The sequence below is a fragment of the Ailuropoda melanoleuca genome, chromosome 8 (assembly GCF_002007445.2).
Source record: "Ailuropoda melanoleuca isolate Jingjing chromosome 8, ASM200744v2, whole genome shotgun sequence".
Classification (NCBI taxonomy): Eukaryota; Metazoa; Chordata; class Mammalia; order Carnivora; family Ursidae; genus Ailuropoda; species Ailuropoda melanoleuca.
In genome coordinates this window covers 92,423,685-92,436,595 of record NC_048225.1, presented here as the reverse complement: position 1 = coordinate 92,436,595, position 12,911 = coordinate 92,423,685, and the positions used below count along the sequence as shown (strand labels likewise).

The 12,911-nt window shown below is 49.7% G+C and overlaps 2 protein-coding genes across 5 annotated transcripts in view; one reads left to right on the top strand and one right to left on the bottom strand.

The window, feature by feature from the left end:
• Nucleotides 1-7,165, bottom strand: part of PACC1 (proton activated chloride channel 1) — a 36,660-nt gene extending 29,495 nt beyond the window's left edge. For 2 of the 4 annotated variants that reach the window (XM_002917182.4, XM_034666888.1), the window contains exons 1-2: nucleotides 6,973-7,165; nucleotides 3,062-3,158 (exon numbers count right to left, since the gene is read on the bottom strand). In XM_002917182.4, the coding sequence (XP_002917228.1) occupies nucleotides 3,062-3,158; nucleotides 6,973-7,008 (133 nt within the window). In that variant the 5' untranslated portion in view covers nucleotides 7,009-7,165. Of the gene's footprint in view, nucleotides 1-3,061; nucleotides 3,159-6,221; nucleotides 6,241-6,569; nucleotides 6,649-6,972 lie in introns of those variants that run through there. The other 2 variants (XM_011222267.3, XM_034666889.1) reach the window with 2 other exon arrangements.
• Nucleotides 7,007-12,911, top strand: part of NENF (neudesin neurotrophic factor) — a 14,578-nt gene continuing 8,673 nt past the window's right edge. Inside the window, exons 1-2 of the mRNA XM_034667654.1 lie at nucleotides 7,007-7,127; nucleotides 7,560-7,573. Of these exons, the coding sequence (XP_034523545.1) occupies nucleotides 7,007-7,127; nucleotides 7,560-7,573 (135 nt within the window). The remainder of the gene's footprint in view (nucleotides 7,128-7,559; nucleotides 7,574-12,911) is intronic.

Below are 12,911 nucleotides of genomic sequence, written 5' to 3'. Positions count from 1 at the left end.
GCTCTCTTCGTGGTTTTAGCACATGGCGTAACAGGTGAAGGAGTCCATGAGTGACTCCAGTGGAGGAAAGGGAAGATTTGGGAGAAAGAAAGCATCTCATCTAGAAACTGAGCCAGAGTCAGAGCACCCCAGGAGGCAGCCCTGGGTTCAAATCCCAGCCCTGCCACTCATAAGCTCTGAGCATATCACTAAACCTCTCTGTGCCTCAGGACTAACCACAGCCCCCGGAGTGGACCTGACGACTCTGTGTAAACAGACAGGCAAAGCCCTAGGCAGGCCAAGTCATCATTACCATTACCTGTACTATCGTTAGAGGCCTCGAAGGCAGGAAATGAGCTCTGAGAGTGGTCTATCAGGTCACCAGATTTGGACCAGCTCACTACTGAGCCTTCTGAGTCTGGATCTGCTCCGGTCTACAAAGGACAGGCGCCCAGAAGGGTCCCCGGAAAGTAGGGGAGGCCCTTGCCAGGCCCTGGAACTTCCCAAAATTTGCTCTGCTTGAGGTCTGGCTTCCTGCTCGGACTGCCTTCAGGCTTTAAGGCCTCAGGCATCTGAGGCAAAGGAGAAGCTAAGGCCAAAGGTCACCATGGCCACTTCCTAGTCTGCCTGGCACTTATCTATAAGAGGGAAACACAAAAGAACGCTTCATCTTTCCAAGTCTGGCCTCTCTCCTCTTCGTCTGGCTGTCTCCATCCGTCCTCTTCTGACTGGGGGCTAGAGAGCAGAGTGCAGGGTGTGCTGCTGGCAGAGTAACCACCCGCCAAAGATGTTCAAGTCCTCATTCTTGGAACTATCAATAGGTCGAGTTACACGGCAAAGAGAAACTGAGGCAGCAGGTGGAGTTCAAGCTGCCACTCACCTAACCTTAAAACAAGGAGATTTTCCTCGATTATCTAGGTGAGCCCAAAGCAATCACAGGGTTCTTTAAACATGGAGGAGGCGGCAGGAGTCAGTGTCAGAACGATAAGATATGAGACTCAACTAGCCACGGGCGGCTTTGAAGATGGAAAAAGGGCCATGAGCCAAGAAATGTGAGCAGCCCCTAGAAGCTCGAAAAGGGACCGAAATGGATTTTCCCTTAAAGCTTCCAGAAAGGAATTCAGTCCTGCTGAAACCTTAATTTTAGCCTAGTGAGACCCATTTTGGAATTCTGCCCCCCCCCAGAACTGTAAGATAATAAATCTGTATTGTTTTAAGCCACTAAGTTTGTGGTAATTTGTTATAGAAACAATAGAAACTAATATACAAAGCTAATACAAATAAACACGGATGTACTGTTCTCTCCCTGGGGCTTGAGGGCTTCAGAGGCAGTGCTGAGAGTCAGAGCGGAGGCAGCCCTGCTACCACCTCGTACGCCAAGAGGCTTTAATAAAAGGACACTTACAATACTTCTTAAAAGGCACTGGTGCAGTAGAAAGAGTCTGAGGTCAGAGCTGGATCTTTCCATACTTTCCTTAACTCCCCTGGGCCTCGGGCCCTCATCCATCAAAATCAGAATGACCACCTCCCAGGAGGTGAAAGCTATGAAAATTAAATGGGGCGATGGGGAGGACAGAGCTTGGCCCTGAGGAAGCAGTCAATAAACAGCTACTCTTCCAGCCTCCTTCCTTCTAGAGTCTTCTCTAAGGATTAGACACAATCACAGAAGATCCTATCTCATTCCTCTCCCCTATAAATGCAAGGATCAAGAGGAGGAGAATCCCACCTCCTTCAATCCACCCAAGAAACTGGGAGTCAGGCTGAGACTCCATTCAGTCATTCATTTATTCAAGAAATCTTTCTTGCCTGGCCAGGGCCAAGGTGATGAGCAAAACGGACCGGTGTCTACCTTCATGGAGCTGACAGGCTAGCAGCACCGACGTTCATCAAATGCTAGGCACACAGATATACCGCTCCATCGGCTACAACGGAGAGGTGCGCAGGCCACAAGGGATTGGAGGGTGGAAGCGATCTAGCCAGGAGGTCAGAGAGGCCTCGTAGAAAACAGTGGGTGAGCTGAGAGCTAAAGAACAATTACCATTAACTAGATGCCAGAGGGAAGACAATTCCAGGCAGAGGACTAAAACAAAAAGGCCTGATGGTGGAAAGGAGTGAGGCCTAAATAAAAGGCCAGCGTGGTTGAACTGCAGAGAAAAAGGGGAAGAAGGGAAGGAAGGGGAAGAAAATGACTCTCTGGTTCAACTGGATGGATGGTGGGTTCCATTCCTCAAAACAGGAAACACCGGAAGAGGGCCACACTGGGAGGGGGGAGATCATGAAGTCAGTTTTGTGGTTAGGGTACCTTTGGGACATCCAAGCAGAGCTATCAATGGGCATTTAGATATACAGGATACGTAAGTCTGGAGTTTATAGGTAACCTCTGGGCTAGGAGTGTAAATATGGTGTCGCCTGTGAGCAGTGACGGAAGCATGGAGGTTGGCCTGGGTGAGACCGTCCGCCAGAGAGACAAGGGGCCCCTGACAAATATTTAACCCCCAAGAGCTGGAAGGAGACTGCGAAGGCAGCTGGAAGGAGCAAGCGGTCTGGGAAGTAAAGTGTTACACATGACACCACCTAAGGGAGCAGAGTGTATCCAGGAGGAAGACCGTAAAATTCCCTAAGATGCCGCCTGACTGATGGGACCCTGCTTGCCCAGCTAGGTGACGATCCTGGGGAGGCCTGACGTGCAGGAGGTGAGGCCTAGTAGATATTCTCCTAGAAGGCCCTGGGAAGTGACTCAGATATTAAGAGGCTCAACTGCTAACTGCCTCCTCGGGGAAAAACAAACAGAAGAGCAGAGATCCATTGTATCCAGCGGCCTGGCCTCAGGAAATGGCTCAGACCAGTGTACAGAAAAGAGCAGCTACCGGCCTGGACACATCCTCGGTCCCCAGGCTGGTTAAATATGTATAGCTTTAAAACTAGGGCAATACTTGAGACCTGACACCGGGGCGCAGGGCAGGGGGGCTCCTCCTCTTCCGCAGGTACCCCACTGGCAGGGCGCCTGGGCTGGGGCCTCCAGCTGCAGCAACGGCAGGGCGCCATTTTCCAGCCCTTCCGCCCCAGCACTGAACCCACTTACCTGGTAAGACTCCTGGACCTTGGACTCCGTCTGTCTCCTTTTCCCGCTCGTCCGCCCGCTCTGAGTTCTCAACCACCTGATCCAACTCCTCACTCAGCTGAAGGGGAGACAGAGGGCGAAGCCGTGAGCTCCATCAGCCCTGCTAGTTAGGGCTAGAATGAGAAAGCAGAAACTGCCTCTCAATGGTCACACAGACACACACACACAATCACATGACGTAGGGTGAGTTACACCAGTTCTACAGATGGGGACACTGAAGCTCCGAAAAGTCATGTAATTCCCGTATACTGGTTTCCCAGGGCTGCTGTAACAAAGCACCACAGACTGTGCGGCTCAAGACAACAGCAGTTTATTCCCTCACAGCCCCGGAAACCAGAAAGCTGCAATCAAGGTGTTGGCAGGGCTGGTTCCTTCTGAGGGCTGTGAGGAAGAATCTTTCCCATGGCCGTCTCCTAGCTTCTGTTAATGGCGGGCAAGCCTCAGTGTGCCTTGGCCTGTAGATGCCATCTCGTCTCCAACGTCCACCCTCATCTTCACACGGAGTCTGTGTGTCTCTGTGTTGCCACGTGGTCATCTTCTTATGAGGACACCATATTGGATCAGGGCCCGCCCTACTCCAGGAAGACCTCATCGTAACTAATTACATCTGCAGTGACCCTATTTCCAAATAAGGTCACTTTCTGAGGTGCCAGGGGTTAGCATTCCCCACACATCTTTTTGGAGGGACACAATTCAACCACAACACTTTCCATGGTCATAGAGCCAGAAGACAAATCCAAGTTGGTCTAGTTTCAAAACCTATGATTTTAATGGCTTCCCAGACGAGGAGGAAACTCGGCTAAGAGTCTGCTGAGAGGCAGGAGGAAATGGTGAAATTGGTGTCGGAGCTCTCAAGGCCTCTGGCTCACGTCCACCGACTCAGGCAGAACAAAATGGGGAGTGCAGTCCATCCCAGAGACAGATGCTGAATAACAGCCTGGTAGCAAGCAACTTCAACCTCCCCTCATCAGTGTTCTCACCTGGCAAATGAGGGAAATGCCACTGAGAAGGGCAGGGGGCAAAAAGGAGACAATGATAACCAACAATTCTCGAAGCATTGAGGAGGAAGAGGGCAAGAGAGATCAAGACCAGAATTTAGAAGGCCTATCACTGAATTAGGAGGAAAGCTATCTTCCTCCCTTCCCTAAGTATTTTCTTAGGTTCACGGTGTTAACACTTAAGGTTTCAAAACATTTCCACTAAAAATTAATCTCCAAGAGACCTGGGTTAAAATAAAACTCTCATGTATCTACTAGTCTTCCATCTCTCTTTTTTTTTAGTTTTAAGTGACCTCTACACCCAACATGGAGCTTGAACTTAAAACCCCGATATCGAGAGTCACATGATCTACCAACTGAGCCAGCCAAGCGCCACCATCTTCCTTTCTATGCCTCCAATCCTTCCCCTTAGAATCAGGTAAAACCTCCAGTTTAAAATCCTCCAAGTTTACAAGAAAACCAACACGTGGGAGAGGGCTGGGAGGTTAGAAAAGACACCAGGAGATATGGGTCGTGGGAGCACAGAGCATGAGATCCCAAGCGCTCTTGTTGGCCAAAGAGAAAGAAGGATGTTAGTTCTGGGAAGGCCCAGAGTTCTCTGACCCAAGCCTTACCCAAGTTTGGCCTAACCCAGTTCCCTTCCTGACTACCTGCAGCCATAATGAGCCCACTCCTTGCCTGTCCCATTCCCAAACCCAAAATCTCCCTTCAGCAAAGAAACTTCACTCAGAGCTAGGTCCACTCTCAGAATGATCCAGGCAAGATAGATGTAGGCCACTCTCTGGGAGGCCTCCTTCTTCTGAACAAAGCAAGAGACAGGGACTTCAAAACAAGCCACTGAAGAAGGTAAGGGGAAAGGTCCTTCCAGTGTCTTCCATCTTGGGGTACCCCCAAACAGAAAGTGACTCCACCTTTGGCCTTGCCCCTCCAAGCAGGATAACTGCCTATATTTTAATAAGCATTTTAGGAGCCCTGCTGGGAAAGGCAACACTGTAGGTTATGTATGGATGCTGAGCGACGTGGTCCTACAAACCAGGACCCCAAAGCTCCCTAGAAGCAGGAGCTGCCCGCGTCCTATTAACAAGAGCCATCACTCACTGAGGGATCACTCCCTGCCAAGCACTGAGCTAAGCACTCTCCATATGCCAGCTCATTGGTATATGAGATAAGGCCTATCACTACCCTCCTTTGCAAATGAAGAAACCCGAGGCTCAGAGAAGTGACTAGACAAACGACCAGAAGCAGAACCAGGACAGGAATACTGGCTTTCTGACTTCAAAAGTTATTTATCCACTATGCTCTACTCCCTATAAACCTGAAAACTTTCAGGGGAAAGATACAACTCATTCCTCAGAATTCCCTCACAGTCTAGGGTATAGAATCTAGGGGCCACAGAACCCACAGCACTGGTTAAAATTCATCTGGCTCCTTTTGGATAAAGGAGATGGTAGGAAAAATATAGACATTTGTCCCAAAGTCAGGTTCCAAACCAGGTCCTATACTAAAAAATAGGAAGCCTTGGGCAAATCTCATCTACTTTCAACTAGGCTTCCCCTTCCAGTGTAGGGCTAAGCCATCTGTTTTATCCACACAGTATCATTTACAAAGAGAGGAATGGACATCAATAGTAGTCAATATTGATCAAGACAGCAGGAAGTACATATGAGAAGGACAGGAAGAATGCTAGACTGATCTGGGAAGTCAGTCTCTATGGAGCACATGGGACTTAAGAGCCCTCCCTGAATAATGGGGGAGGGTGGTGGAATTTTAACCAAGGAAGTTTGAAAGAGAGTTAAAGAAAAAGAAATGGCGTGAGAAAGCAGAAAAGTGACAGGAAAGCAGGTGCACATTTCTAAACACTGAGTTTCCACTGTGGTTTGAATATAGATGGGTGAGAAGATAACTGAAAATATGGCTCTGAGCTGTGCAGAGCTTGGAAACCTGATAAGAAGTTTGGACTGTCCTGGGCAGATCAAGGGCAGCAACAGGTGTTTGTAAAAAGGGATGCTGAGGGATCAAGGCAGGGCCTCCAATCGAATCTGCAGAGCATGGGAGACACCAAAGGGAGAGGTAGTAACACAGCATCTCAGTGAGTTGACCAGAGCAGACACTGGGACACAAACCTGAGGACTGAAGATGTGGAACTCACTGAATTTGCAAGTGAGGGGACCACCATGCGGGGCACAGGGGACGGTGATCACCAGAGATGACCAAGGTGTAGGACCTGAGAGGAGGAAGGCAGTTCACTAGTTCCAGGGAGTCAGGAGGTCTGAGGGAAAGCTGGAACCGCAGCCTGTAGCTCAGGACAAACAAGAAAGAGACAAAGAGCTGGAAAGTGATAGTTAAAGTGTGGGAGGAGGTGAGACTGTTAAGAAAAACCGAGCACAGCGAGAAGCACCTAGGTGGTGAAAGCACCTTTTCAAAGTTAGGCGGGCCCCCAAACAAGACATAATTATCTCTGTCATTTACACCTGCAAGGGGCCGCGAGGCCTTGGGCTTGCCTCCCGCATATCGTTCCAGCTGGGAGGAGGGCGCCGGCGCCTCCACTTGCTGCAAAGAACAGCCGAGGTCAAGGCCGGCCGAGGCGCTGCTGCCTGGGTCCGACGCCGCTTTAATCATTCACCTGCAGGTTACGGGTCGCGGCTCCGGGGCCCCGGCTCCATCCCGCGCCGGAGGCATCCGGAGGACGCTCGGCGTCCCGCTTCCTTCCTGCTCCGCCGCTCCTCTGCACGCGGGGACCCCTCCCCCGCCGCACTCCTCGGAAAGCGTACTAGACCTGCCGGGACGCTCCCCCGCACCCCACCCGCCCAGACCCCGGGACCCCGCTCCTGCGCCCCACGGGAAACTTTGCTTCCGCCCCCCACTGCCTTGTACCTCCTGGTAGGATGTGGAGAGCTCCTGACGGATCATGGCACTGGCCCGAGCTAAGGCACACCTGAGACCGCTACGGCCCGGGAGCCGCGGCGGAGCGAGAACCGCAGCCGCAGCACCTAAAGCTGCCGGCTCTGCGGGGCGAAACCGGTTCGGAGGTGCGGCCCCGAGACCAGGCGGGGCGGCACTCGGCGCGTGCGCGTCGCTCCCGCTGAAGCCGCGGAAGGGTTGCTGGGAAATGTAGTTCGGTGCGAGAGGCGCCGCTGGGCAACCCTGGAGCAGCAAAGCCCGCGCGCTCCTTAGAGTCACGTTTAAGCCAGGCGTTAGAGGCACGTGCTCTCTTCATCTGTCACTTCCTCTGCTTGTTGGAGGAGGAAGGACGGAGAAAATGAGTGGAAAGTGGAATAAAGAGGTCAGGTCAGATGCGTGGGAGAGCCTAATGTATAACTGCAAGAGGCAGCCTAGTGGTTTATAACCATTAATAAACGTCTGCAGAGCACTTTGTATATTCCAAAGCACTTTCACTCATATTATGCCCTTGATCCTGCAAGGAACCCTGTGAGCCGGACATTTTGCTTCCTGTTTTACAGATAAGGAAACTGAGGTACCTTGTTTCAGAAAGGATTTGGGCAGGGCAGTAATGAAGTGTTGTGTTGAAATGAAGATTATTTAATCCAGGAACAGACTACAGAATCCAAGAACTTTCCATTATTCCTAGGGCAGACAGTTGGAGTGAGGACCTCTACCTTCTTGTCCTGGCTCTGCCCCTCTCCCACTGGTCTTTTTTTTTTTTTTTTTTTTTAAGATTTTATTTATTTGAGGGAGAGAGTGCACAAGCAGGGAAGAGGGGCAGAGGGAGAAGCAGGCTTCCCTCAACCAAGGAGCCCAATGCTGGGCTCAATCCCAGGACCCCAGGATCGTGACCTGAGCGAAGGCAGATGCTTAACCCACTGAGCCACCCAGGTGCCCCTCCTGCCGGTCTTGTAATACTCTGAGCCCTTCTCTCTATGCCTAAACCCTGCCCTGCTCACAGGGCCTTACTGAGAGCCTAAACAGATCCTGCAGCAAAACCCAAAAGCACTGTCTCCTGTCCTGAATGCAGTGGAGAATATGGCGTTTGCCTTGTAGCAGGATAGATCTGAGGACCGCATCTTCCTCTCCTCCCATTGTCTGAACTGCTGTTCTGTGCGGCCACCTTGGGCTGATTCGTGGTGAGGCAAATAGAGGTCACTTATGCTTTGGTGAATGCTGCTCTGTGTCCTGGGCAGCTGCAGCTCTGCAACCCCCTGCACGCAGGCCACTCGGGGCCTCTTCCTCTTCAACAGCAACCACAGTAGCACCAACCACATCAAAGCCCCCTAGACCTCCAGAGTATTAGTAGAGAGTGCCCCCCCCGCCTCTTCTGACCACCCTCCCCCATCCTGGGTTCCCTGGTTATGCATCTTTAATGGAACTGTATACATAGCACCTAACATATCCACAATGTTCAGTTTGTGAATGGAACACTTATTCCAACCATTTAACAGTTGCTTGCAAATACAAATGACAACAAACAACTCCTTAGATACCTAGCTGTATTAATGCAAGGCTGGTTGAAAGAACAGGTCACACAATCATAGAATTTTAGAGCTGGAAGGAAGGAATCAGAAAAATCAAGTCCAGCCCTATTGTTCCTCACTACTCTTTGCTGCTTTGACCCACCTGGAAAATTACAGCATCCCACATTTGAAGAAGATACTAGTACGATATTTAACATGGTTTTAACAAATATAGCACTGAGCCCTGGGATATAGAAACAAATGGGATACTCCCAGGTCCTTGCCCTTCCGTCTCTTCCATTCTAGAATGGAGACACCATGAACACATAAATAGAATTTTCTGTACTAGCTGTTCCCAAGTCCTCTCCTCCCATTTTCCTGTGAGCACACACGAATCAGGCTTTCATCCTCTCCACTCCACTGAAATATGCTTGTCAAGGTCACAAATGACCTCAGAGTTGTCAAATCAGATGTCCATTTCCCCATCCTCCTCTTTTTTTGGTGAGTTTTTTTTTTTTTTTTAGTATAGTTGTAACACAACGTTACATTATTTTTAGCTGTACAACACAGTGATTCAACAAGTTTTAGGTTATGCTGTGCTCCCCACAAGTGTAGCTGCCATCTGTCACCATACAATGCAATTACAATATCATTGATTAAATATAATCAATGCTATGCCTTTTATTAAATATAACCTATGCTAGGTCTTTTATTCCGTGGCTCATTCATTCCATAACTGCATCTCCCACTCCCCTTCCCCCATTCTGTCCGTCCCCTCTGGCAACCAGCAGTCTGTTCTCTGTATTTATAGGTCTGATTCTGCTTTTATTTACTCACGTGTTTTGTTATTTATCCTCTTTCTTGATCTGTCAGCTGCTTTGGCCTCAGCTGATCCTTTCCTCCCTGTGTACTTTCCTCCTCTGGCTTCCAGGGCCCCACATGCTTCCCCTTTGCCTCCCGTCTCACTTAAAACTCCTTCTCAGCCTCTTTTGCTGGTTTCTCCTCATTCCCTCAATTCTCCAAGATGGCATTCCCAAGCTAGTTCTGTGTTCTCCCTTCAACTCACTCCCTAGAGGCTAGTGCAATGGGCTCCTCTCTAGTCTCATGGTCTGAATTACGATCTCTATCCCAAAGATTCTTGTTATGGGTTGAATTGTGTCCTTCAAAAAGATATGTTGAAGTCCTAACCCTTGGTGCCTCAGAATGTGATCTCATTTGGAAATAGATTATTGCAGATGTATTAGATTAAATGCGGTTATACTAAATAAGGTGATCCCTTCATCTATTACGACTCACGTCCTTGCACAAAGATGGAAGATGATGTGAAGACAGACACACAGGGAGAATGCCCTGTTATGGCAGAAGCAGAGATCACAATGATGCAGTTGCCAGCCAAGGTGGCTTTATTCATTCACCTGCTGCTTACAGGTAAAGAAAACCTTTTCTCATAGGGTGCAGACTGGCCTGTGGCTGGGTTTCCACTGAATTTAGTCAACGGCAAGCAGTGCTGGGAGATTGGAGGGGGTCAGGGCTAGGGAGAAGCCAGGAGTTTTCTTTTCCTTGCTTCCTGTTCCTGGCAGTGCCCCTTCCATGGCTCCAGCCCCAGGTGCAAAGGCTGTTTGTGGTTCTAGCTTCAGCTGGTGACTCAGGCCCCCAGACTCTCATACCACCTCTTCCTCCCTTCTAAAGGTAGGATGTTGTTACTCTCCTGCTGTTTCTAATCTTCTGGTTACCTCAGGGATTCTTCTCAGCCTCCTTCAACCCCTGTGCAACCAACTGTCTTATTACAAGTCATTCTGTTTCTCTTCGAATAATTTGTATTCTCCTTGCAGGTGACTGATTCATTTGGGAAAACGTATCTGGGTTCAAGTAGGGAAGGGCAATCAGAGGAATGCCTAGAAAAATCCAAGGGCATATGAGCATGCTATTAAATCATAGATTTATACTCAGCATCTCAGGGAGGGGAAGCTAGATCTGATCAGTAGAAATTATAGGGCGTATCTTTTGGCTCAGAGAAGTTACTGACAAATAGAACTGTAGAGAGAGAAAAGGCTCAAGCAGAGAAGCAGCATCCTGTATGCCAGGGATGTTACTGAGGAACACGATGCATCAGGAAGGGGATGATATTCTATTCAAGGGCTTAGAAGGGCCTCTTTCAACCTGGAGACCCTGTGACCCAGACGACACAGACCCTGCACACTGCAGCTTACGCAGACTCTCACATCCATGCTCATTTTTGGTTTCAGCACAAGTCCATCAAGGAAGCAGGCTGATATGTTACTAATATGGCTCCTGCTCAGGTCATTCTGTACTAGAAGCTCATTCTGTTGAATGGATGAAATGTATGAAAATTTGGTGCACTCACTGAGGGAAGGTGTAGCCTGATGGTTAAGGGAAGTCGCTGGGAGGGGGCCTGGGCTTGAATCTTGGCTCTGCCACCCACCTGTGACCTTGGGCAAGGTATTCAAGGTCTCTGCACTTCAGTTTCATTGTCTGTAAAAATGGGCAATAATACTCATTCTTGCTTCATAGAGTGAAAGCAAGGATTAAACGAGTCAATACTTGTGAAAGTGCTGAGCCAGGGTTTAGCACACTGTAAGCCCTTCTTTGGTTTCCTTTGTCAGTACTCCCACCCGCAAAATGTTGGCAGGGCCTGAGAACTCAGTCTTTGGTCCTCTCCACCTTCCTATCTACCTGCAAGTCCTTGACGATCTCATCCATTCTGTGGCTTTAAATACAATCTACATGCCAAGGATTCCATGATTTCTCTCTCTCGCCTGGAACTCTTCCTCCAAATCCAGACTCATGGAGCCAACCGTCAATTTGATACTTCTAACTTTGACATCTATATGTTCTCAAACCCACCAAGCTTCTCCCCCCAAACCTGCTCTTCTCACCGTCCCTCCTTATCTCATCCTTATGGTTACCAGGGCCAAAACCCTCTGGGTCATCTTTGACTCTGTTCTGTCTCCCTGACCCCATGTCTCCTCTCATTTGTCAGCAAATCCTGCCAGCCACACCTTCGAAACACATCCACGACCCACCCACCCCACCCGCTGCTCACCATCTCCCTTGCCAGCACTCTGGGGCAAGCCACCATCTCCTCTGCCCCGGATTACTGGATTACTGCTGGAGCTCCCTGCTCTAGTCTGTCAACACTGCAGTCATTCCACTAACATTTAAACTCATTCCTCTGTTCCATTCACTCAGCGTAAAAGCCAAAATCATTTAAAAATGAGCTGTGAGGCCCCCACGAAACCTGCCCCCCACATCCATTCCCTTTACTCCCTGACCTCCCAGACCTCATCTCCCACACCTCTTCCCTCCCACTGTTTCTCCAGCAAGCACCACACTGTCTTTCCTCAACATGTATGCACCTGTCTTTCCCTCTGCAGAGAACACCCTCCCCTCCTGGCTACCTCCCTGACCTCTTTTTATACAAATATCACCTTCTCAGTGGGGCCTTCCCTGGTCAGCCTGTTTGTTTGTTTGTTTTGTGAGATTTATTTATTTATTTTAGGGAAAGAGAAAGAGCACAAGCAGGGGGAAGGGCAGAGGGAGAGAATCTCAAGCAGACTCCCTGCCAAGCCCTGACTGGAGCTCTCCCACCACCCATGACCTGAGCTGACTCTGGGTCAGACTCTCGACTCTGACCCTGGTCAGCCTGTTTAAAATTGCAGCCCCCTCCCCCCAATGCTCGCTATCCCTTTGCCCTGCTTTATTTTTCTCCCTGGTATTCATTGCCATGTAACACACACCGTATGTATCTTATTCTTGTCTATTTCGCCCATAGAAGGTAAGCTCATGGAATGTAAACTCCACGTGGGCACGGATCCCTGGTTCAGCGATGTGTTCCCAGTGACCTGATACATGAAGGCCCTCAAAAAGTATTTGCTGAATAAATTAATGAAGGAGTCTTTGCTCAAATGTTAGCTATTATTATTTCAGTGCTGATCTGCGTCATGCCCTACCCTTTGCAAAAATCCCCTTGAGGGACACGACTGGGAAGGAAAATAAATCAGCCAGAAGTAAAAGGGAACTTTTAAAAAGAATTTTGTTTTTAAGTAACCTCTACACCAATGCGGGGCTCGAACTTACACACCCGCCCCCCAATCAAGTGTGGCATGCTCCGCGATTAAGCCAGCCGGGCGCCCCAGAAGTAAGAGGGAATGAATAAAGCTGGGGTCCTGGTTTATAAATATATCTCCGTTGGTGCTGGAATGTAGGGCTGTGTCACCCACGTACCGACTCAGGAACTACTGTCACATAGGTCGGTCTCTGCACAGCTTCCAGTCCGCGGCTGGGGAGTCAGGAGCCTGGGTTGGCAAGCCCGGCTCCCCGCCTCCAGCGGCACGGTCCCCAGGGCGCGGGGGCGGGGCTGGCGGCGGGCGCGCGCGCGGGGGG